Consider the following 27,852-nt stretch of genomic DNA (forward strand, 5'->3'; position numbering starts at 1 on the left):
TACCTACTTAATAAAAAACTAATTTCATTTCGTTTTATTTTATTTTAAAGCATTTTTATTGTTTACATAATATACCGATCTAATAAATTTGAAACACTAAATAAATAAAAATATACTTACGTCGCAAAATGAGACTTAAAAGATATTTAATTCATTTATCAAATAATAAGTAAAATATGCGCATAATCGTATCATACAAAATATTAATGCTAGGCGTCATAAAAACAGCTAATTTCCTTGGACCTATTAAAATATTAGAGACGATAATATTATAATAATATGAATTTTTGCGAGAGCTTTAAAACCTCGAAGGGTGGATGAAAAGCGTAAGTTGCGAGAAGGCAGTCAACGGCTCTCCACTCTCAGATGCGAACAATATATCTAGGCATGGATTAAAGTAAAATATAAAAAAAAACCAACGTGTGGCATTCGGGGACTGCCGCGGTAAAGCTATTGCATGCTATGCCTTCAAGCCACACCTCCGCCCGTCGGAGTGGGGAGCGTGAGGTTTTTTGTTACGGAATTTCTCGATTCGGTCCCCGCGCTCAAGGCCAGCGATAGAAGCTATGCAATAGCTTAAAAAAAATAGAAATATCTGAATTTTTAGGCATAATGTGTATCTACATCTAGTATGCTTCAAATTATGCCTACCACTTCCTTGAGACAAAGAAAAAAAAATGTCTCAGTCTGGCAGGACACAGAAGGTATCTACTTGTTCTTAAAGAAAATCAATTAGTGAAGCAGATGACAGAATTGCATGCCCCTTACCCCACTAGGGGAAACGGGACTTCACTTTTACTAATTATGCCTAATTTATAGACCAACTAAGTATTTGAAATCATATAAATGCAGCGCATAAAACGCATGGAACATATTATTATGTCAATAATGCAGTAAATCATATCTACATCCTTGAAAGGATAAATGAATAAAGAAAACAAAATAAAAATAAACGTAATATCATCTTATCTTTTGACCGATAAAATATATTTCTTTGTTATGACTAATTAATTTACCATTTCAATGATTATAATATGCTGTAGGTATAAGTCGATTTATCTTTATCCTAGACTAGCTTACCATCCGCTGCTTCGCCCGCTTTGGCTAAAACTTAATAAACCTTCCTCTTGAATCACTCTATCTATTAAAAAAATCGCATAGAAAGGGACACAGGGACAGAGAAAGCGACTTTGTTTTATACTATGTAGTGATGATGTTTATCAAACATAATTATCAATATTCAATGTCAATCCGTGATTACTTTAAACTCCGCGCGGTTTCACCCCCGAGGCTCCACTCCTGCTGGTCGTAACGTGATGATATATAGCCTAACCTTCCTCGATAAATAGACTATCTAACACCGAAAGAATTTTTCAAATCGGACCAGTAGTTCCCGAGATTAGCGCGTTCAAACAAACAAACAAACTCTTCAGCTTTATAATATTAGTATACAGGGTTACTTGTAAAACACCGGCAACCTCGCAGGACAAGATAGCTAACATTATAAGCAACAACATTTGTTCTACGACTTTTGATAATTTGTTAGATTTTATTTTCATACAAAAACTAATGTTCATTTAATTTTCCGTTTGAATATTATAAACTCTATGCCTCCCAAAAATTACGTAAACAAGAAGTGAACGAGAGGGGGAAGGGGGTGTCGCGTCGACCATCCGATAATGAATAGAACATAGACTTACAAATGTTAGGAGAGTACAATAAAAGTTTAAAAGTAAAAGTAAAATCGTTTATTTAGTACTAAGTAATACATAACACAATACAACTTGAACTCGACGATCGCCTCAACTAGGTATAAACCTGTGCTAGAGGCGACCGACGCCTTCCACATAAGACATAGCCGGTATAGTACTACACAAAAAATGAATAACTACATTAATAAATATTATAAATTACAAATTACAAAAAACATAAAGAAACAAAGGCCGGAATTAGAAACAAGGTACGTATTAAATAAAATATCAGGGCATGCAATGTATGTATGAGTATGAGATTGTGAGCGTGGCGGTGTGTGTGTGTTGTGTGTGTGTGTGTGTGTGTGTGTGTGTGTGTGTGTGTGTGTGTGTGTGTGTGTGTGTGTGTGTCAGGGTGCGTATGTACGAATATGTGTATATAAATTTGATATGCGGTAATTCTAAAATGTAAGGCTTTAAGCTTTCATAAGATCCTCAGTCTCTGCGTAAGTTAAGGTAAGTAACAAGTTTGTTAGTTTATTCTTCAGATCAGGTAATGTTAAATTACGAGTGTTTAAAACTTTATTGATTTTGTTGTAGAGAAAAGGACCCAAGTAACCGTGAAAACGTTTTGCAGCTGCGGTGTGTACAAACGGTAAGTTAAAAACTCTGTCCCTACGCCTTTTTACAGTCTTCAGATCATTCCAGTTCGCTTGCGTATGAGTAGCAACAAGACAGTTTAGTATGAAAAGCTTCCTAATGGAGAGAACTTTGCACTCATTATAAAGTGTTGTAGTGGGATAGTATATAGGTTTGCTCAACATTACTTTTAATACTGCTCTTTGTGCCCTTTCGACTTTCAGCATTTGTGTTTTAGTCGTCCCACCCCACGATTGAATGCAGTAAGAAAGCACTGATTGACATATTGCATAGTACACTTTTTTCAAAACATCATGGTCAGCAATTGAGCGAAGCTTTTTAAATATAACCATGAGTTTTCTAATACGAGACGACAGTAGTTGGATATGGTGCTTCCAGTTGAGCTGATTATCCAAGTGTACACCCAGATATTTAATGGTGGCAGTGCGTATTAATTGTCTGCAGTTACATGCTTTATTATCGTGGGAGTTACACGTATGTGCCGTAATGGTGAGGTCCTTTGGTTGTGTAGACTTATATAAAGAAAAAGTCATAAATTTGGTTTTATCCAAGTTTAATGTTAGGACGTTTACATTTAGCCATGTCATAACTTTACATAAGCCAGCTTCAGCTGATTGCTTAGCCTTCATCCAATTACTGCCACAAAAAACTAGAGCCGTATCATCAGCGAAACTGACCACGTGACCATTAGACAGAGATGAGATCGTTAATATACACTAAAAATAGTGTTGGGCCTAGTACACTACCCTGGGGCACTCCAAAGATAATGGTACATTCAGAACTAATAGTGTTTCCAATCTTGACAACTTGCTTCCTGTCTGTGAGGTAACTTTTTAATAGTTGTAGTGGTAAACCTCTGACACCAGCTCTCTCCAGTTTCATCAGGAGTATCGGTATGGATACGGTGTCAAAGGCTTTAGCCAAGTCCAAAAATATACCGATACAGGATTTCTTTCTATCAAGATGTTCAGTAATGTGGCCAGTTAAGTTCTTCACAGCATCATTTGTAGACTTATAAAAAATCATTTAAAAATAATTTATTGCGTTATGCCAAAAGTCATAGAACAAATGTTGTTACTTATGATGTTAGCTATCTTGTCCTACGAGGTTGCTGGTGTTTTCAAGTAACCCTGTAGATTTTAATGAACCGTGCAAATGTAATGAAGTCTCTCTGATTCACTAATACATTAGGAAATGCAATAGGAAGTCGACAGTTTGAACTAAAGCTCCCAAGTATTATGCAAAATTCAATTTATTCGGTCTACATGCATTAGTTAGACCGTTTTTACTGTTAAATAGTTACAGTTTTTATAATACAAAAAACGAAGGTTAATCTAAATAAAGGTAAATCTAAAAATAGATAGAATGAAGAAGCAGAATAATTATCGTAACACAGTAATCAAAATTCCTTATAATTATGATAACTCCTATCTTGTGATTCATCTATTATTAAAATATTATTATATATCTGCACTTCAAAATAGCATCAGGGTTATCCTGCAAATAGTTAGTTGTTTATACGTTGTATAAAATTCTATCAACTTCTTCATAGTATAACAACGAATGTAACCTGAGTACCTACCCGGTATTCTGAAGTGGATAAAACTAAAGTCGCTTTCTCTGTCCCTTTGTATGCTTAAATGTTTAAAACTACGCGACGGATCTTGTTAATAGATAGAGTTATTCAAGAGGATGGTTTTAGTATACAGGGTTACTTATAAAACACCAGCAACCTCGCAGGACAAGATAGCTAACATCATAAGTAACAACATTTGTTCTACGACTTTTGGCATAACGCAATTAATTATTTTTAAATGATTTTTTAAACTTTTATTGTACTCTCATAATATTTGTCTATGTTCTATTCATTATTAGATAGACGACGCGACGTTCCCTTCCCCCTCTCGTTCGCTTCTTGTTTACGTAATTTTTGGGAGGCGTAGAGTTTATAATATTCAAATGGAAAATTAAATGAATATTTATTTTTGTATGAAAATAAATTCTAACAAATTATCAAAAGTCGTAGAACAAATGTTGTTGCTTATGATGTTAGCTATCTTGTCCTGCGAGGTTGCCGGTGTTTTACAACTAACCCTGTATAAGTTGTTTAGTTTTAGACAAAGCGGTCGAAGCCACGAGCGGAAAGTTATATTTTATAAATACAAATAATTTAAAAGAAACATTAATTTTACCACGCACACTGAATTTAACGTACTTACTATGAATCAACGTAAGTTCGACGAACGAGCATAATAACAAGTTTTTAATAAATATATACCTATTTGTTAGAAACAATGAATTTGTATGTTTTTTCTGTACTTTAGTAAGTAAGTATTTTCTAGGCAACTTATATTATTCCGACTGATAACCTTCAGGAATGAAAGCATTGATAAGAATTGTACTTACTTACAGCCGTAACAATGTTATCGTCACAATAAATGCTATACACTAAAAATAATACTAATGTATGTGTGTACAAATTAATTAAATTACAATCCATAGTTTAGGTATCAAGTTCAGGTAGGTAGCAAATTTTTTTTTCTACTTTCTTTGCCTGAACTTACTGGGACTGGGAATTATTTTCATTGAACTAATATTTTAAAAATGTATCGCGTTGGAAACGAACTAACTTAGATCGCAAGTCGCATCGCAAAAGAGAAGATAATAATTATATATTTAGCTAAAGGGATAATTGATACTTATAATCTAATTACGGAGATAAGTAGGTACTAATGTTATAAAGAGGAAAGACTTTTCTGGTTGTTTGTTAAGATCTAACTCAAAAACTGATTTAAAGAGAATTAATAATATGTGACCTGAAGATAAATTTACTTGCTCTATGTGCTCTAGCCTCTACCAATTTCAGATTATCCTTTTTTTTAAAGTGAAACTTTTATTACATCGTCTCAAACTTTTTGGTCTGTGTAGCGCATGTCGCGTGTATCGCTTTAATGATGGGGCCGCGGGTATTGGTTGGAATTCTTCCGCGACAATTTCAGATTATCCTGTATATTTTCTATGAGTCCTAGAGGGGATTTGAAATATTAGAGATAGCAAATTTTGCTGGCAGGAAACATTCATATATTTTTAAAAATAAATAGAACTGGAATCGAACTATGTAAATAATTAAAAAAAATAAAATGAAAAATTTTTTGTTTGTTAAAACTGAGGGATAGAAAAATATCCAAAGTTTTTTTTTGACTAAACTGTTATTATTTTATTGCCATTTTTTTATCATCCCCGAAACAACGATTAAATACGATATGATAAGTAACTATATTCTATAATACAATTGGTTATGTATAGAAAATGTTGCTTACAAAAATATAGAAAACTAGGTTTCCGCCCGCGGCTTCGCCCGCGCAGTCAAAGAAAAACCCGCATAGTTCCCGTTCCCGTGGGATTTACGGGATTTCGTCATTTTCCCGGGATAAAAAGTAGCCTATGTCCTTTCTCGGGTATAAAAATAACTCCATACCAAATTTCATGAAAATTGGTTCAGTAGTTAAGGCGTGATTGAGTAACAGACAGACAGACAGAGTTACTTTCGCATTTATAATATTAGCACAGTTGACAGATATATACTACGTTGTATATTGTGATATTAGTATGGATGCATATCTAATTATTAATTATAAGAAAGTAGGAAAGTGTATGTATTATTTAAAATTGTTCCACAATTTTTTTATCAAGTGACAAAGGTGACAACATACCTAGTTATGTTACAGACACAATTACTTAATACAGTGATAAACATTATAATTTTGCAATTATAATAATAATTACGGAAAAAATATATCAATATGAGTATGTTTATTAAGACATTGTTCAATACGATCCGACCAAGGCAAGTTATCACTTATCATTCAAAATAACATTTAGTGTCTTATAGTATCGCCTTGGAGAACGACGTTATGTAAGTTTTTATTTTTATTTATTTTTTAAACGTATGTATTTTTTTTATTGATTTTCTATAAATGAAATCAAGTGTATATTAGGTTTTTTATTAATAAGTGTTGATTGCTTACTACCAATTTAATTAGATTTTTTTAATAACTAATGTGTTAATTGTGTTAATTATTTTTAGTGGTTTATAAAATAACACAAGTGTGGTGTTTTGTTTTTTTTTATATTTTGAGCGTTTAACTTACTTACGTTACTTAGGGTGTAAAAGTTGTAATATTTTTTATTATATATTTATGAGTAGTGTTCCTTTATTTTGATAACTTTTAAGGGTGAAAATTTATATAGAAGCAGTATATTATCTACACTAATATTATAAAGAGGAAAACTTTGTTTGTTTGTTTGATTGTAATGAATAGGCTCATAAACTACTGGACCGATTTTAAAAATGCTTTCACCATTCGAAAGCTACATTATCCACGAGTAACATAGGCTAGGTTTTATACTTTTATCCCGGAAATCCTACGGGAACGGGAACTATGCGGGTTTTTCTTTGAAAATGCGGGCGAAGCCGCAGGCGGAAAGCTAGTCTACTATAAATGCGTGTCACGTCGAGTCGCGGGCTTCAACTATTCATCCGTAATTTGAAGTATAGTATATAAGTATAGTATAGTATAGTATATAAGATATTTAAAGATGTCGTAATTTTGGGAAAAAATGTCTCGGTCTGGCAGGACACAGAAAGCTGATCACTTACTTTGTCCCTAAAGAAAATCGATCAGTGAAACAGATGTGTGCATGCAATGCATCTGCCCCTTACCCCATTTGGGGACACGGGACTTCACACTTTTTTATTATTATTGGATAAATCTATCAGTGAAATTATAATATAAAAAGTAATAGTTTTTACACGCTTTTTATTTTGGACTGGATAACACTGATCTAAACAAAATTAATTAGTGGATAAAAATTGGTTCGGTTTTTTCGATACTTTCATAATATTAGACGATTCGTTACATGTAATACACATGTATCTTATCTGTTATTAACCAAGGAATATGTTTGACCTTGGCTAAATCTAGATAATGGCGAACACCAACCGATTATTACAGAAAAACATGATTTGACTTGAATTAAATACATCTCACTTGTATAAACTGTACCTACATATTATTTCTTTGGTTCGATGTACTGTAACTTTAAAGCAACATCCTATGACCTCTTATATCCAGACAGATTCCGCCGGGAATTAAATTGACTGGCATATTCATATTATGATCGAAATAACCAGCCATGGTTAATTTTAATGGTTCTAGATTTGAGCCTGCGGCTTCAGACGCGTTTTCAAAGGAAAACCCGCATAGTTTCCGTTCCCGTGGGATTTCCGGGATAAAACCTATCCTATGTTTTAATCCAAGTTACCCTCTATATGTGTGCTAAATTTCATTGTAATCGGTTCTGTAGAATTTGCGTGAAAGAGTAACAAACACACACACACGCATCTTCACAAACTTTCGCATTTATAATAATTATTATAGTAAGATAATATGAATATAGGTAATACGGCCCGAGCAATATTTACAATTATGTGCAAATTTTCAGAAACGCAAAAAACGAATAGTAATTAAAAATGCATTCTTTTATTGATTTTCTTATAAGATTAAAGTTATTAACAAGTTTAAATTATAAATAATAACTGAGGTAAAACTTTGAAGGTCGTCTTCTCGGTCAAACTTTATTTTTAAGTTGTGTATCTATACTAATATTATAAAGCTGAAGAGTTTGTTTGTTTGTTTGTTTGTTTGTTTGTTTGTTTGAATGCGCTAATCTCGGGAACTACTGGTCCGATTTGAAAAATTATTTCGGTGTTAGATAGCCCATTTATCGAGGAAGGCTAGGCTATATATCATCACGCTAAGACCAACAGGAGCTGGTGAAACCGCGGGGCTCAGCTAGTTATTAAATAAAACCGGCCAAGTGCGAGTAGGACTCGCGCACCGAGGGTTCCGTATAAACCAGTTTTTTATATTAAGTTCTAAGTGCAAATTTATACTTTTCACAATTTTTACATAATCTGTGCTAAAATTCAAGATTCACGGGAAGGATCCTGTGGGTTTGAATATCTTGCGAATGTCGAAATTTCCAAAAAAAAATGCAGAATAAACGGCTCTATCTTTTGATTAATAATGGATTTTTACACAGCTTCGAAGGGCAATAGACTTTAGTACCTATTCAATATAAATTGCAGCTTGATACCTCACGCTTGAAACATGCATTCCTTAGAAAAAGGGTCTTGACAGACAGACAGACAGATAACTATGAACGTATTTTTCTAAATAATTAAGCTATTTTATTAATATGTCAGGGCAACGTGTGTGAACGGCTGAACTGATTTCGATAATTCTTTTTTTATTATATTCCTCGAAGTACAGGATGGTTCATATATAGAGATGTAGAGAGAACGTAAATATGTACCACGGTCGAAGCCGGGGCGAACCGCTAGTACTATAGTATAATAAAGCATAATAAAAACACGACAGGAATGTCGTTCAATCATAATCCAGTATATATATCTTTATTTTTTGTTGAAATCAGTTGTAAATAAAAAATACACGTGTAGTAGAGAAATGAATAAAATAAATGACGCTTCAAAACCGCTTCTATATAAGTATACGGATACTTTGAGACAAAAAATATAAATTTACTAAAATATTAATTAACTTTTTTACGAATAGACATTGTGCACGCATTTATTATTTGAAAGGACAAGGAATTAATCGATATTTATTTATAAACGTAGATGTTTTTAGCCCAACACACTACGGTAGTCTCTTTGGCAGATACTAGCTGCGCTTCGCGATTTCACCCGCGTACCACTTACCTAAAACATTTTACAAATTAGAGCGACATACTAAAACCTTCCTCTTAAATCACTCTATCTATTAAAAAAACCGCATCAAAATCCGTTGCGTAGTTTTAAAGATTTAAGCATACAAAGGGACATAGGGACAGAGAAAGCGACTTTGTTTTATACTTTGTAGTGAAGTATAGATTTTTTATCATCTTTTAAACGGTTCATCATAGATTTAATCATTGGCTGCATTTTCAAATTGCTAAACAACAAAATAATATATCCTCATTTCTTTCGTGTTTTTATGTGTGCATAAAGAAAACGTGTGTAGGTACTGTGTAGGTATAGGAATTATTAATTAATGAAAATTCTGTTCAAAATTTGAATTTGAATGTAATAAATAGTAAAATAGTTCCCACATAAATATATTTTACGTTTGCAACACAGGTTTCTGTATTTTTGTTTAACTTATGACCTTACACGATCCATGTCCAAGTGAAACAACTAATTTTTGACGTGACAACGTCTTATAATTCGATAGCCGGCTGCACGCACGAAAAAACATGACTCATGCGGCGTTACCTCGCTCTGACTCATCTGAGGCGTTCCAGGCTTGAAGTGCGAGCGAGAGCGCGGAACGAGCGACAAAGAAGCACAATCGGCCGTTGTCGCGTTCAACGTCAGTAAACCGACTTTACAGACAACCAATTTTTTTAAATAAGCTTTAACTCATGAAATTATTGTATTGAAACTGATTTTCGATAAGTGTACAAAGATTGAATTAAATCTGTCCGTTTAAAATGGGCAACTATCGAGTCCAAAGGAGATGGTTACGTATACAAAAATACAAGTGAAGCATAAGGGTGTAAAAAAATGTCACGAGTTATAACCCTGTGTGGGTACCCTGTGTGGGTGGTGGTGGATACTTGTAAAATTAATATTCAACTGAACAGCAACTTTACAGAAATACGTCGAATCACGGGTGGTAGGGATAAGAAAAAGATGGCGCGTAACGAAAAATGTCACGCGTAACGAAAAAATGTTACACTAAATTTTTTTCCAACCCCGATAAAGAAGTTTCACTTCAATAATTCTAAACCCAATTTACAAATTATCTAAACATAAACAAGACATTAACTAATTAAAATATGTTTGAGTAAGATAGAGAACCGGTTAACAATATATATTGATACATAATATTACATACAATGTGTTACATAATTGCTTGAATAATTGCATTAAATTATTAGTTTATAAATTAATACTAATATTATAAAGCTGAAGAGTTTGTTTGCTTGGACGCGCTAATCACAGAAACCACGGGTCCGATTTGAAAAAAATATTTCACTGTATATGGGTAAAACAGCGGGGCACAGCTAGTAATTAATTTTGTCGTATCCTTTCTGCTTTCTACAAGTAAAAAAATATTATCACTATTTGTTACTTATTAAATTGTCTTTGACGTCTTTTATATAATGCAAAAAATATTATTTTGTTAAAATCTAATCTTTTGTATTGTAAAACTATAAAAATTTAACAATATCGCATAAAATAATTAGGAAAGTGCGCAGTAAGTAGTGAGAATAAAATTTACCTAGTACCTACTCTCACAAAATATAATATATTATAATGAATTGTCATAAAAAATACTGTAATCCAGTTAGGTACAGAAAACAAATTCGTAAATAAGCATTAAACATACCTACCTGAAATGTTTCTCTACAATTTCTCGGGAGTATTTTTGTTTTCAAAGCATGCACATGATTTTCTATGAATTTACCATAGAAAATAAACTCAATCCGCATCGAACTATGCTCAATAATTATAACTATGTTATATATGTAAATTACATTGTATTATAAAAGATAATAATTATAAAAACAACATAATATGTGATCATATTGTCAGTGACCTCTGACAGCAATCTAGCGCAATGATGAAAAATACATAGGTACTAAAATACATACGGACATACGTACTATAGTAGGTATATTACCTGTACCATAAAATAGTAATCCATGACATAATCTGTACTATAATATTTTATTACGTATACGTTAAAAATTTGCAATTAGAATTGTTAATTTCTGATGTTTTTGGAAAAGTCATAATAGTATCAAAATATAAAGCTATAACAATAATAATAATATGAATTATGGAATTGAGATACATAATAATAATATAATAAATATGAATAAAATATAATATACGAAGTAATATGTTGGCCCGTAGGTTTGCACGGTGTTCTTACGACGTCAAAATGACGCTTTTTCGAGCTTACTGTCAGACTTTTTACACCTGCAGTCTTTGGGTCAAGTATACGCAGAAGGCATACAGCGCCCTGCGTGTACAATATAACAATGCCTTCAGGATGCTTGTGGGGCTGCCGCGTTGTAGCGCTTCTGGTATGTTTGCCGATGCTAGAGTGGACGATTTTTATGCCATAATTCGCAAACGATGCGCTTCTCTCCGGCACAGAACGGATACCAGCACCCACGGCATGTTGAGGGCACTTAGTGACCGGTGGGACTGCCCGATGATTGGTCGATGGGTGAGACTGCACACACAGGTCGGCTCTAGATAGGTAGTTATTAATAGTTCAGGATACATCGCCCATTTTTGCAAGTGACTACTATCAAGCTGATTTTCCGTTTGTAGCTTTATTTTGATGAGACACCGAATAATTTCGTGTACGAAACTCTCGATTGTGGTAGCTAACAGAGATAACAAGGATAATTTTTTTTGATTTGATGGTTCTCAAATATTTATTACGCAATTTGTAGGACAATATGTCTGTTGAATTATATAAACATTAACTAAGTGAAAACAAAAAAAATCAGCTTGTTAGTAATCATTTATGATGACCTCGTTATCGATACACTTTGGAAAGGGGGACTCTTTGAACAAACTATAGATTTTGTAGGACAAATATTTTTTCGAATAATTTAGGTAATTATCTTGAGATTGAACAAAAAAAATTCATTCAGTTAGTAATAAATATTTGAGAACCATCAAGTACACGAAATTATTGGGCGTCTCATCAAAATAAAGCTACAAACGGAAAATTAGCTTGATAGTAGTCACTTGCAAAAATGGGCGATGTATCCTAAACTATAATGCGTGCTTTGTTCTGCGGCTGTCTGACTGAAATGATTTTTATTAATTGTTATTTAATTAATTAGAAATAATAAATTGTATTATTTTACTAACATATTTTTTAAGTTATTAATTGTTACTATACCCGGCGCGGCCTAAGATGATCCCTATGACACTGACAGTTATTCTCAAGAGACAAACTTGTAATGGCGTCACCATTAAATTAGAAACGTATTGGAGGCGTCTAAAAATGGCATTTATTAATTTTTACGTAGCTTTATCCTATTACAATGATATTCCGTTGGAATTATAATAATTCTTAACATTTACGAGAAATTATATCAATCTGACTTTACGTTTACGTCCTTCAAAACTTACATCGTTGGCATTTATCGACTAGTGCGGAAAGTATCGATAAACAAATTTCGATAATGGAAACGAGTTCACGTTTTTTCCATGCTTAAGCTATAGTTCATTCACTATTGAATGGAACAGAAGATCGCAGCATACTTAATTAATAATTACCGTTCGCGGTTATTTACTTACCTATGAAAATATAAGTTTTTTAGAAAAATTAAATGGGGGATTCCATTTTCATGATAAAATAATATACACTGTGTTAAACGGGTTAAAAATTACGAGAAAATGATAAGGTGTATTTTTATGTTTTGGAAAACTTTCGTTTTACTTACCGTTTCGTTTACATAATAGACGTTAAAAAATCATTTTATAATATTTGTAAAAAACATGTTTACCGAGGTGGCTGAATGCTAACCACGCCTTTGCCTATAAAATAGTAAAGTATCGACACGATCCATCATACGAGCAATCACTAAGACGAACTGTCATAGGGATCATCTTAGGCCGCGCCGGGTATAACAAAATTTGTCCTGGTCACTTGAATAAATGAATGAATTATTATGTCTCTCTCCATAATACACGGGTATCGCCGTAAGGATGATACCCGGTCCTTTGGAAGGCTTACGTGGGGACACAGGTCCAACACGCAGAGGCCCTTTAGAGAATTTAATGTGTTGTGGGACTATTATTATTATAACAAATTTTAAATAAACAATCTTAGAGCACTAAACCAACAAATTGGTAAATTAAAACAACAAAAACAAATTGGTTTAATGCTCTAAGTAACCAATAGATAATGCTTGAGTTCATTCATTTAATAAAATTATTAGAGCTTTTTTTATTTTGATAAAAACTAATTTTCATTACTTAGTGGTTGCTTGATGCCCATCAATTTACTTAAAGATCTTAAGTATACATAGAACATAAAACTGTTTTTATTTTTTTCCTCGGGACGGGAGAGACGTTTTTTATCGTTTCTAAATTAAATTCGAATTAATAGAGTCCCAAAATGATACGAACGCCATAAAACACAACGTATAAACGCTGTCAAGTATAAATCATACCACATTGAATATCAGAAATAATATTAAAAACATAATAAATAATAATTTAACCGGTTACTAAACAAGATATCATAGGTTAAGGTCGGCACTATCTTTGTAGGACAAGTAAGGCCAGTGTTATATTTCCTAGATGTTCGGCAAGGACAAGGCGATTGATTTTACTGTAGCACAACATTTAGCTATATTTAGGTTCTCAACAACTATTAAAACTTACATTATAGTATCTATGTATATGAATTTTTATGATAGTTTGTTTTGCAATTGTTTTTTTAGACATGATTTTGCTTTTCGGGACTGAAAATAAATCGATGAAATCTGTCGAAAACGATGTTACGTTAAACCAAGTAAAATATAGTATATTACTAGTGGTCCGCCCCGGCTTCGCCCGTGGTACCTACATGTTTAAACTATCCTATCTCTCAAGTTGGATCGAACTGCACATGGTGTGCGAATTTTATTATAATCGGTTGAGTGGTTTAGGAGTCCATTGAGGACAAACATTGTGACACGAGATTTATATATATTAAAATATTTATACTAATGCTTTCCGCCCGCGTTTTGGAAGAAAAACCCGCATAGTTCCCGTTCCCGTGGGATTTCCGGGATGAAAGTCGGTTCAGTAATATTTGCGTGAAAGAGTAACAAACACACACATACACACACACACACATCCTCACAAACTTTCGCATTTATAATATTATTTTACGGTTTTGCTCACGTACTGAGCAGGTACCTATAAAATATGTATTGTTTTTGTAATAATAGAATATGTTAGATTTTTTATATAAAAAATTTTATGTTGTAGTTGTATACGTAGTATATTAATTATATTATTATTAGTCTGTGGTTGTAGTAATATGTATTACCAAAAAGTTAGGTAGGTACCTAATACAATTATTAAAAATGGTTTAATCTTCTATACGTGAACATTTAAAATTTACATAATTATGTTATCTTGTGAATATTCTCGGTTGATAATTAATATGATATGCACTAATTAGATTATTTATAATCAGTATTTTAATAATAATCTTCTGGTTTTTTTTAATATCGCGCATTTTAATGAAACTTTAAAAATCGCAAACTGAAGGATTTAGGAAAAGAAACTGAAGATCAACTATCTATATAGGTATAGTTAAATATTAAATGTGTAAAAATATATATTTATTTTTTAATAATCGTTACCGGTAATTTTTAGATAATACTAGCGGTCCGCCCCGGCTTCGCCCGTGGTACATGTTTACGTTTTCTCTACATAAGAACCATCCTCGTACTTCCAGGAATATAATAAAAAAAGAATTATCGAAATCGGTTCAGCCGTTCTGGAGTTATGCGCTTACCAACACATTTTGGGATTCATTTTTATATTATAAAGATTATGAATAAAATGATAAATTTAAGAGAAAAATAAAAAAGAGTATTTATTTCCAATTCTAATATTTTAAACATTGTTGCCAAATCTAGATGAACTAAGGACTTCTTATACTAATAACGTTTACTTCTTAATAATTATTTTTCCTAACGACTTTCCTACCATAGGGTCAAGATAAGTCGAGGTCAAAACCTAGTGTCAAATAATAAATAGACTTATAGCTATTTCCCTGTCATTTACATACCTGATTTTGCTAGATATTTACCATACCGTTAAACTATCGTTATGGTAAAAAATAATATAACTAACTAGCGGTCCGCCCCGGCTTCGCCCGTGGTACATGTTTACGTTTTCTCTACATAAGAACCATCCTCGAACTTCAAGGAATATTATAAAAAAAGAATTAACGAAATCGGTTAAGCCGTTCTCAAGTTATGCGCTTACCAACACATTTTGCGATTCATTTTTATATATAAGATTATTATACAATCAAAACACACGGGTAGAGTAAACGGTAGAGTAAACTAGCATACTACTCTACCAGTTCTCAGTACTCTATCAGTTTTAGTAGAGAAACTGTCATACTGCCACAGTGCTAGTCACTCTACTCTACTCTACCAATGGTGTCTACATTAGTATAGTTAGTACTCTACCACTCTGACAGAAAAAAATTAAATGTTAAAATTACAAACTTTTAGCTGAGTAATAAAAATATATCAAAGATAACAACTGTTTTAAATTGTATTTTAATTGAACTCGTAAAACATATAACTTATTTTAAAATCCTATATTTAGAGTCAATCAATTCAATTCAAGATAAAATTAAAGGATGATCCACCTTTTTTAGGAATTCAGGAAAGAGGGCAACAATTCCATAATTAATCCCACTACAGTTTAAGGTCCGTAAAGTTAACTGTAGATTAAACTTATGTTTACAAAAGTCATGCCAAATTAGGTACTTACTCTTTGGTTCAATCTTCTTTCGTAATATCAATACGATAACCTATATCATAGATGATTGATTTTTTGAACGAAGTTCTTTATCCCACTTTGCGAAAGGGGGCAGATAGAATAATAATTTATATTAAAAAAATTATTTACGACATTTTTCGCATAAGCGGCGTGCGTTGCGTGCGTTTTTATTTTTATTGTTTACAGGTAAGCACAATCTCGCCTGATGGAAAAAATTGCGCAGTTTAAGCTGTATAATATTTAATAGTTGTTCGCAGACGAGTTAATCTACGAATAACAGTTCAATCAAATGCAGTTTAAACAATTGATATTACAGCCTAACATCTCTAGACAAGATCTAACCTTGCTCCATATCTATAAATATATTATCTGACGTGTAGAAGAAATAGCTATTTTTATCAGTCTTCTTTCAGTTTCACAGTTAATAGGATCATTTAGCTTTACTGAAGATAAACATGGTTTAATAACAAAATGGTTGAATTTAGGTAATGTTAAATATTTTTATGATGAAAAATATTTGTTATCTGATAGTGTGTTTCTAATAATATCTATAATCTATATCGCGGGTCTCAAACCATAGGGGCGTATCCACAAAACCCCTACTTTTCAGGAGAGACAAAAAACTTAATAACTTTTTTTGTGATTGAGCCACCTTGTTGTGTTTTTGCATGTAGCTATATATTAACACTGCAGTTAATATGGAATGCTTGGTTTTAGGATATTCCCTCTGTAACACTAGTTTTTAGCTGATACGTCTATTTGCCATGACGAATAGACGGCAAAACTCCGTCAAATTTCCCCCATAAATGTATGGAATTTATGGACGTAAAACGCTTCTCCTTAAATTATTAATATTTATACTTATATTTATTTTTACCTAGTCGGTAACTCAAAATATTGTAATTTAGGAATGAGAACCCATCGAAATTAACGTTATTTACGCGGTTTTTAAAATTCTTACGCCTGTTTGGCTTGGCATTTATATTGAGAGGCGTTTGAATTCAAAGTAGAGGTATAAACCAGTTTTATTCTACAATGTAGACAAAAAAAAAACAAATGGGAGTACCGGAGTAATTACACAATATTTTCTGTGTGAAAATAAAAATAAGCATATAAAAAAATTAAATTTATTTATAAATCTGAACATAGTTACTTAGGTACCTACTTTAAATGACTAAAGTCACAAACATTTTTAACTACGTTAAAAACAACCAACTTCAATATGTAACGGAAAAGTAAAAAATAAAAAAAAGATTTGATGTTATTAATTTTAACATAATATTATTTAGATGTGCTATTAACTAAATAGGTCTGATACTAAGTGCTTAGTGCTTGGCACCGACTTCAAAGCTATTTAATAAATAACTAGCACATCTAAATAATATGTAAGTAGTAATTAATAATATCAGATCTTTTTTTTATTTTTTACTTTTCCATTATTGAAGTCGGTTGTTTTTAACGTAGTAATTTTTATTAAATACTTTATAGTGTATTTTTCAACACGAATCAAACGAGCCCAAACTCGATAAAGTTGAGTCAATATATTACTGAGTTCCTATGGCCACCTTCCGATTCCATCATCAAATCAGCTTTATGTCATGATAATGTTTAATCGTTATCCAATTTACATACGTATACAAAATTTCAGCTTAATCGGTTACCGGGAAGTGTATCAAAGTTACTTGCTAGATTTCAATTAAGTCATCGAGATCAGACAAAAATGCTCATAAAATAAAAACTGCTAGGCCTATCCGAATAATTTTTTATGAGACCAATTCGACATCATTACGCATCAAACAAAAAAATAATCACATAGATCGGTCCAGAAACCTCGGAGTAATCGGTGTACATACATAAAAAAATATACCGGCCAAATTGATAACATAATTTTTACATGATTTGCTGGAGACATCATTACATAATTATCTTAGCATTGAAGCTAGCACTCAATTTCGATTTGGTTCTGGGCAGCAATCAGAATAAAGAATCAGGTGTTCCACATTGGTAAGCTTGGTGATATAAGTATAAGTACAAACATGTTGAGACTTCATTTACCCCTCTGTTTCTTTCGTACTCTGGCCAAAAGTAACAATAGCCCTGTTTGCTCACTGCATTATGTATTGTGAAATTCATAAAGCCCAATTTCCTTTTATAAAAGGTAGGTTTACCCAAAACTAATGGACAGTATAATACTGCTTCGAAATCAAATACAGATACAGAAAAGAAGAGTAGAGTCAACCATTGCCTTTAATTTGTCTTCTTCTTTTCTTCTTTGGCATATTCTTTCCTATTAACATGTTCTTCATTATACTCCTCCTGTTTTTCTTTCTGTTCTTCTTCGGGTAACTTCTCAAACTTATGACACCAACATTGGTCTATCCTGGGCTTGTGAAAATCTTAACCTTATTATCCTCCTCCATGCAATGTTCTTTATAAAATAACTAGCTTACCACCCGCAGCTTCGCCCGCTTTCTCTAAAACGATTTGAAATTTAAACTATCCTGTCTCTCAAGTTGGATCGAACTGCACATGGTGTGCGAATTTTATTATAATCGGTTAAGTGGTTTAAGAGTCCATTGAAGACAAACATTGTGATACGAGATTTATATATATTAAGATATATATTATATAGTAAATTCACTAAAGTTATTCCACGCATTAGAATTACATCTACTCGCTTTGGCATCTCACTGCAGAATGATCGTGTTTCCATGTTGTTGACATGACGATACGTCCACCAACTTGCTCTGTGACGTCCTCCTAGTGACGAAATCTGGAGACAGCAATACTAAAATATGTAGACGTGTGTGCATACGTCCGCAGTGATGACTAAATATCCCCAGGATCATGTTGACATTGATGGTCGTATGTGCATACGTCTATATAGCTCGACACAATGATTTCAGGTTAAAATAAAACAAACAGTCGTATGTGCATACGTCTATAAGGCACGTCAAAACTGCCTCAATAAGCAATAATATTGCTCTTACGTCTATTATACGGCTATATGGCCTAACATTAATTGTAGACTGTCTAGATTACGGCAAATAATATTTTGCATTTTATACAAAAAGTAATCGGTATTAAATTATAAGAAAAATTGAGGATATGTATTGCTTAAAGTAGAATCCAATGGCATTAAAAACGAAAAATCGCATTTTTGCATATACGCCCCTATGGTTTGAGACCCGCGATATGTATGCTCCGTTTGTCTGTGATATTTAAAATGCTGTATCAAACTTGTTATAATCAAAATAAAAAATATACACAAGTATTTGAGAACGTCAGTTAAAATAAATAATGATTGTAATAAATTATGTGTGTAGTGTGTAAATTGTTTAGGAACATATTTTTTATTAATTAAAGAAGGTTAAAGGTATGATCTAGGTACCTTATCAGTACGTTATTGTTTTAAATCATAGAATATGGATAATAAAGGCTGTTTTTTTGGTGAGATTATTAATTAACTTATTCAATAGACATTCTGTAGCATCTATTTTAATGAATTTTTTTAAATTTTTTAAAATCTTACAAAGTATAATATATTTTACAATAGAATACTGATAAGAGAGAAAATATCTCAATGAAACAAATAATTTTTTTATACTTTATTACACACGCAGAAAAATACAGAAAGAACATAAAGTAATAGGAAAACATATACAGAACATGGTGTTCTTATCTCTCGCCGTAACTCTCATGCTCTCATGAGTCAAAAGAAGCTGTTGACAGTTGAAGATACTTATTATGATAAATATTGATTAATCATTATATTATTTATTACAGGGATATTCAAACGTTCCTGAACCTTTTCCTGGAGATCCTCTGGACCTTCATCAAAGTGGTGTATGAAATAATTAGAGCCATGGTGAGAACGGTGATCCCTCAGGAACCAAAGGCTGTGAAGGGAGACATCGTGCTTGTAAGTTTTAGTTTTAATTTTCTCTTTTTTTAAATGCTTCATTACAAATTAATGCAAAAAACGCTTTCAAGTAAATATTTATTTTATGAAATATGATATAGAGTTATTTAATAGTTATTACGAAGCAAATAAAACAACACAAAATGCCGAAGGTTCTTAGAGAATATTCAGGAATCATCGTATTTACAGAATAGCAGTTTTTGCGTGAAGGAGTAACAAACATACAGACTTTCGCATTTATAATAATAGAGCATAAATATATTAATTTAACTTTAGATAACCGGCACAGGCCATGGCATGGGCCGCGAGATGGCGCTTCGCTTCGGGCGTCTTGGCGCCAAAGTGGTCTGTGTTGACATCAACCAGCCTAACAACGAAGAGACAGTATCCATGATCAAACAGGAGAAAGGCATCGCGTATAGATATGAGTAAGTTTACAAATAATGTTACAAGTAGCGATATGTTGGTAGTGACAATTTGTTTTTTTTTAACATAGACATAGATCATACTAGATTTCCGCCCGCGGCTTCGCCCGCGTTATCAAAGGAGAACCCGCAAGACCCGCATAGTTCCGGTTCCAGTGTGATTTCCGGGATAAAACATATCCTATGTGTTAATCCAAGTTACCCTCTATATGTGTGCTAAATTTCATTGTAATCGGTTCATTAGTATTTGCGTGAAACAGTAACAAACACACACACACACACACACACATTCTCACAAACTTTCGCATTTATTATATTAGTAGGATAATACCTGTGATAATACTACATAGGTATTTCCTGTACTAATTCTTTCAGTTGCTTTATCATCTATCTCCACTAAAAGAGCAAATAGTATACCTAATATTGCCTTCTGCACTAAGAAAAGTAAACCTACATATTTTATAGCTGTTATCCATACAACTTTAAAAAGAAATTATGTAGGTATGTACCTATGTAATTCATACTAATAGGTATATCCAAAATTCCCTCTTTGTTACAAACACAAATAACACTTTAAATAATGACAACAAGCGTTGTTTCGATTCGATAGTTAATTCAAAATCAAAGTACCTACAAAATACCTAAAATCAATTATGAGAATTTATCTCATGATTACGGTATAGAGTAAAGTCATTCAAAATATAATTTTTTTCGGCCGATTAAAAACTGTAACTTATATTTTCGCTTTACGCGCATGCTTCACCATCTTCGTAGAAAACTTAACAAAATACCTTTCTCAAGAACCACTGTCTATTTAAAAAAAAATCATCAAGATCAGTTGCGTAGGTACACATGGACGGATTAGACAGCGAAAACGACTTTGTTTTACAATGAAGTGATACTAATTTCAACACAAAAATCTTTTCAATTATCTTTGAAGTTAAAACTTGATTTCTCAAATCCTTTTTCAGGTGTGACGTAACCAATCGATCAGCCGTGATGCAATTAGCTGAGAAAGTCAGTAAGGAAGTAGGAGATGTTTCGATCCTCGTGAACAATGCGGGGATCATGCCCTGCAAGCCACTCCTGGACCAAACGGAGAAGGAGATCCGGCTGATGAACGATCTGAATGTTAACGCGTACATTTGGGTAAGCTTTTATATTATAACGGTGCATTTGACTGACCGGTTGGCTTGGTTGGTGGACCCTGCCTCACAAGCCAGAGGTCGTGGGTTCGATTCCCAACCGGTGCAAATATTTGTGTGATGAACGCATCATCTATGTTCATCATTTGCTCTGCGTCTGTGTGTTAATTAAGTTAAGTAGTAGTATTAGTATGAAGTATTCATTTAAAATTATATACATATAATGTATGTTTATCAGCCATCTGGTTTCCATAACACAAGCGAAAGCGTAGTATGGGATCAGATCGAGTCGTGTGTGAAAATTGTCCTGAAATATTTATTTATTTATTCTCATCAAACGTACTATCTATAAATATCTATTAATCTATACTATCTATTAATTGAATGTCAAATTATTTTAGAGCATTCTTTCGTTGATCTAAGTGCGTCCGAAAAGTTTCTATGCAATGTTATTATATTGAACAACACTGATTATAATATGTGCTTTCACACACGAAAGAATGCTCTTGCTCTAGCTCTATGTTAGTTTGATGTCCCGTAAGTTAAAATAAAATTTTATCTTTGTTTTTTGCCTCCAATGTTCTTAATAAGGTTCATTTCATTCAAAACTTGTTTCTTCTTTATTTTTATTCGTAAATAACAATACTAAAACATTATTTGATGACAACTGACAAGTCATTTTTTACAGAAATTGTACTAGAATCAATGATAATAATTATACTAGCTGTGCCGCGCAGTTTCACCCGCGTGGCTCCGCTCCTGTTGGTCTTAGCGTGATACAGTGAAACTTGGTTAAGTGAGACATCAAGGGACCTGCAATGTCGTTTCACTTATAGAGGTATTCCACTTACCCAGTGTCTCAGATATACAGGTATAAATAAATATCTGTCTCATTTACAGAGGGTTCCATTAATAGAGGTGAGAATACAGGTTCATAAACGGATATTAACTTCAGTTTTTCACGTAATGATAACGATTGTAGCTTTCGTTTTGACATTTTTCAAATAAACATCTGTATGATAGTAAAGCGAAACTAAAACTGAAGGTAATTGAAGCTCAAAATTTGTACTTACGTACTTGGAATTACATGTGGAATTTGTGGGTAGAATAAGAATGAGTAAACAAACAATGTTATCTCAGTTACAGAGGTTTATGCATATAAAATTTACTCGCTGTCTCAGTTATAGAGGTAACTGTGATGATAAATCGAAAGAACAAATCCCAGATATAGAGGTTTACCTCGTCCCACTAACAGAGGTAATTCAGTGCCAAAGTGTTGGGACCTCAGCAGCAGCATGAGTTCCAGTTATGGAGGTTTCTCACTCATCCTGTATCCAGGTCCCACTTAACCAAGTTTCACTTTAATATAATATAGCCTATATTACTCGTGGATAATGTATTCATTACAATCAAACAAACAAAGTTTTCCTCTTTATAATATTAGTGTAGACAAACTTGACTAGACTACATATTTTAATCACTTTTTGTAATAGAGACACCTGGCGGCAGTATTCAGAACTAGTGAACACCGTGGTTTCTGAAATACACGGGAAATTCACAACCATAAATCAGAAGCCTTAACTTGTTGTTGTATATCCAGATAGCGTTACTTTAGAAAAACACGATTCTAAAAGGCACTATTGAAGTTGCAAAGGGCCCAAACTAAATATTCAATGGAGTCATTTGAATGAGTAGTATGTTAAAAGCTATAACTATCAAAATCTAATAAAGTAAATTTTTGAAGAGTGTTGCATGACCCTAAACACTCATATATGGGTAATATGTCTCATGTAAATTATATTTACATAAGTATTATGTATTATAATTTACATTATAGGAAATCGGTTCAGCCGTTCTCAAGTCATCGAGTTATGCGCTTACCTTATTTTTAGGTATTCATTTTTATTATACTATAAAAAGATTTGAAATAATAAAGCTTTCATTGAGTTTATAAACTGCTACGAACGCTACGAACGAAGACAAATTGAATAAAAAAATATCCTCAATCGAAACTCACATTGAACTGTTATAATACCGAATTACAGAATAATATAATAGGTACTACAGTCGATTCTCGTTAATTCGAAACTCGAGGGACTCTCAAAATATTACGAATTATCAAGAGTTTGAAATATCAAATGGTTCGAAATTTGTGAGAAAAAATAAATAAAACTTCGAATTATTAATTGTTAATCAATTATTATTTATTAAATGCTATTCCACAGTAACCGAATGATAACTAAACATACCAATTCGTGAGAAGTGTAAACTGTAAAGTCAAACTAATCATAACAAAAACAACGGCTCATTGAACAAGTTTGGACTTGTCGCAAAATATACCTACCTGACTACCTGCTTACAATCTTTCCGCCTCTTTCTCTATGCAACTTTGAATTGTAGAGAGTAAGAGAGGTGGACGCCGATGAGTTCGAATTAACGCGTCGTTTTGATAGATTATAGCAATGATATTTTCATTCGAATTACCAAGTGTACAAGTCTATTTAACTGCGTTAAAAACAACCGACTTCAAACTTGCACTTGCAACATTTATAAATACAGACAAAAATGCTCATAAAATAAAAACTACTGGGCCTATCCGAATAAAATTTGGACCAATTCGACACCATCCCTCATCGAACAAAAAAATAATCACGTAAATCGGTTCAGAAACCTCGGAGTAATCGGTGTACATGTTACAGTCAAAACCCTGAACCAGTCAATAACGTTATTGACCGGTAAAATCAGTTAATAAGGATATTGACTAAGGGCGTCGGTTAATATCCTTATTAACTGATTTTAAGTCGAGACATCTAGTCAATATAGGTTTTAACCGACGGTGCCCAGTCAAAACTCATAAAAAGTTAAGGACGTTAGTGAAATTATACTAGAAAATCATTTAAAAAGGTTCATAAAACTTTTTAAAGTTCAATATTTAAGACTTTTATGTTTAATTAATTATTAATTCGGGGTATTGTTTGTAAACTGCAACCGCGCGAGAATACGTGCCCCAAAATATTTTTGAAGATGGCAATTGTGTTTTAATAACAACTAGGTTTCCGCCCGCAGCTTCGCCCGCGCAGTCAAAGAAAAAGCGCATAGTTCCCGTTCCCGTGGGATTTCCGGGATTGCGTTAGTTAAATCAGATTTGATGGAGTGACCTGCAGGTTTACTTCAAAGACTGCTACTGGATCTAATAGACGAGTAGAGCTAGGAATGCCGAGTTTGGGCTCGTTTTGTTAGTTATGTCGAGACCTTACCTCCGGAATTGATGAAGTGACCTGCAGGTGTACTTCGAAGACTGCTACTGGAACTATTATACGAGTAGAGCTAGGTGTGCCGAGTTTGGGCTCGTTTTGTTAGTTAGAGATTTTGTAGGGACCTCGTGATAACTTTGAATTATCGCAGGTTTGAACTAACGAGAGTCGACATTTCAATGGACAATACAATACTATTGAGTTACATATAACGTTTAGTTATGTTACGATTTATTGGCGTACATTACTCAGCGGATTATTTCTTAATGCCGGCTATTCACGTACCTACCTGCCGCAGGGGCGATACCTATTGGTATCTCGGTTGGTCGGCGATCGGAGCAATATCAGTTGTTCTCTAAATTCCCCTGCTTGCCTTTACACATCACAATTTAGGAGCCAATTAAGGGTCCGATTCCAATATTGCCCCTTCTGCAGGTACGTGAGTAGCCGGTCTTATAAATATATATTAAATACAAATTTTCTAAATAATAATTTATATGATTCCAGATGATTCAAGCTTTCCTCCCACCGATGATACAGCGGAACTACGGGCACATCGTCTCCATGTCGTCAATGGCTGGTCTGCAAGGGATCAGGAATCTTGTCCCGTACTGCGGCTCTAAGTATGCTGTTAAAGGAATCATGGATGCCTTGGCGGTGGAACTGCGTGATGATAAGAGGGATCTTAGCGGAGTTAGTGTATTTCTATATTATGTTATTATTACTATATGGTATAAAGCACAGTCGCTTCCGGCGTTTGTCTGTATATGTTTGCAGATCTATAAAACTATACGCAACGGATTTTAATGTTTTTTTTATAGATAGAGTAGTTCTTGATGAAGGTTTTAATATGTAATTTGTAAGTTTTATACGTAAGCTTTCTAAAAAGCGGGCGAAGCCGTGCACGGAAATCTAGTTGATTAATGATGATTAATATACAGGAGCATTTCTAGTGACTTCACATCACATCAACTTCAACACATGTAAAAACTTCAAAATTAATTGAGTTGACAAGTACTTAGGCCTGTAATGATGATGATAACAAGCAAGAAATCCAAACGATGCCGAAATGTTTAAGTATAGGCAAGCTAACTTTATGTTAGGTATGTTATAGTTTTCTCATTTCAATCAATTAAAAAGTTTTCGATCCAAATCAAAAAGGCCTTGATTATTCCAAAACCATTACAATAATATTGAATCTAATAATTTTTCCTTTCAGATAAAACTAACCACAGTATTCCCGTACATCGTGAACACGGGTCTCTGCCAGAAGCCGCGGATCCGCTTCGAGAGCCTCATGAAGGTGGTGGAGCCGGGAGACGCGGCGGACACCATCCTCAACGCAGTTAGGAGAGAGTACAACGAAGTGACCATACCTCAAGACTTACATTATGTCAATCGGGTACGTATAGGAGTATTTATTTTAGCACGCAAGATTATAGAATCAGGAGTAATTAGATGGTTGTTTATTTTTACTACACTAATTAGTAATACCTATCAGCATTTACATTTAGTAGGTGTTTAGTAGGAACAGTAAAATTTAGCTTATTATAGCTTTTGTAATTTGAAGGTAATTGTTATGATTTTGACAGTGATCAAGTTTGATCAAACTCTAAAACTAATTACTATACCAACAATAGTTTTTTAACATGTTAGAAATGATATAAAACTTCTTCATCCGACTATTTACAATGATCTTTAGAACACTGCTACGAGCAAGCTACATGCTACGGCACTATACATAATATGTATTTAATGTGAAAAGTGTTTTCGCACTACCTTTTTCGTACCCTTTGGTACTGAAGAAGTGTTCTCATGAAATGAACCAAAATTTTACAATTCACCTTTATATCTATTTTAAGCTATTGCATAGCTTCTATCGCGGGCCTTGAGCGCGGGGACTGAATCGAGAAATTCCGTAACGAAAAAATCCTCACGCTCCCCACTCCGACGGGCTCGGAGGTGTGGCTTGAAGACATGCTATGCTTTACCGCGGCAGTCCCCGAGTGCCACACGTCGTTTTTTATATAATAAATATATTGTTTTTTTCAGTTTGTATATCGTCTACTGCCGTTCCAAGCTGCGTGCGTGTGCACAGATTTCTTGGACGCTGGCGTGGACCCACACGATTAATTTTAATAACAATAGTTTATTGTAATATTTTATTGATATTTTAAAGCTATACCATATTCTACACTATATTATGTTCATAGTTTGCTAGATTCTTTTCAATTACTTATTATGATAACATAACAAATTTCTATTACACCTCTTTCGTAATGCGTAATAATACAGTCTGTATCATACAGATGTTTTTGATTCCAGTTATATTATGATACGTAATGTAGGTACTTTGATTAAGATTTCGATAATTAAGGACGACAATACATTTGATACATAAAAAAGAAAGCTTCTAACTTACCTAGCGAAAATGCAGCTTAATGAAGTAAATGTATAGGTATATTATAGTATATTTAACTAATAGATAAATTAATTTGAAGAAGACGTAATTATATAAGTGTTAATTTTAAGAATTCGTATAGCGGTGCATTTACATCAAACGAACATAAAGCTAGAGCAAGAGCATTTTTTTTGTGATCTTTTAGTGTAAACGAAAACTCACATTCATTCTTGTTCTGTATTAGAACATTGCATAGAATCTTTTCGAACGCACTAAGAACACAACGAAAGAATGCTCTATACCTTTTTACACTAAAAGAAATTTGACATAATGGGGTTAGAATGAGCATTCGCTCGTTTGATGTAAATGGACCGTTTTAAAATGAAGCATCGAACAACTATATGGATAAATTTATTTATTACGTGACAAATAAATAAATTTATCCATAAATTTAAAATTTAAAATCACAGTAAATTTTTCGTTATTAGAAATATCTATTATGAATGTATTAAAGCCACCTTGCCTTATTTAGATCCTAAGAAATAAGTGTTATAGTAAATAATCGATAATATTTTAGTGATTACCACTATGTACCCGTTATTTTTCTTAATAGTCCTGTTAAAGTGAAACTTTTATTACATCGTCTCAAACTTTTTGGTCTGTGTAGCGCATGTCGCGTGACGGTGTACAATACGTACGATAATTATCGTACAAATACGATAATTTTTAGTTAAAT

General features: G+C 33.1%; 1 protein-coding gene across 2 annotated transcripts; it reads left to right on the top strand.

The window, feature by feature from the left end:
- The first annotated feature begins 6,180 nt into the window (after positions 1-6,180).
- Positions 6,181-27,797, top strand: LOC123690766 (epidermal retinol dehydrogenase 2-like). Of its 2 annotated transcripts, none has more exons than XM_045634879.1 (7): positions 6,181-6,267; positions 19,756-19,891; positions 20,168-20,319; positions 21,288-21,465; positions 25,223-25,408; positions 25,935-26,117; positions 26,768-27,797. In XM_045634879.1, coding segments are annotated over exons 1-7 (918 nt in total). In that variant the 5' UTR covers positions 6,181-6,265; the 3' UTR covers positions 26,849-27,797. The 2 variants fall into 2 exon arrangements, with proteins under 2 accessions (XP_045490835.1, XP_045490833.1); XM_045634877.1 differs by lacking the exon at positions 6,181-6,267 and adding an exon at positions 16,327-16,454.
- Positions 27,798-27,852: the final 55 nt, after the last annotated feature.

The sequence above is a fragment of the Colias croceus genome, chromosome 1 (genome assembly GCF_905220415.1).
Source record: "Colias croceus chromosome 1, ilColCroc2.1".
Taxonomy (NCBI): domain Eukaryota; kingdom Metazoa; phylum Arthropoda; class Insecta; order Lepidoptera; family Pieridae; genus Colias; species Colias croceus.

What these genes read in the sequence shown, in the direction of transcription:
- LOC123690766 (XM_045634877.1), top strand. An exon ending in GGCATCGCGTATAGATATGA is followed by an intron (nt 20,320 to 21,287) that starts GTAAGTTTACAA and finishes ATCCTTTTTCAG; the next exon opens with GTGTGACGTAACCAATCGAT. An exon ending in ATGTTAACGCGTACATTTGG is followed by an intron (nt 21,466 to 25,222) that starts GTAAGCTTTTAT and finishes ATATGATTCCAG; the next exon opens with ATGATTCAAGCTTTCCTCCC.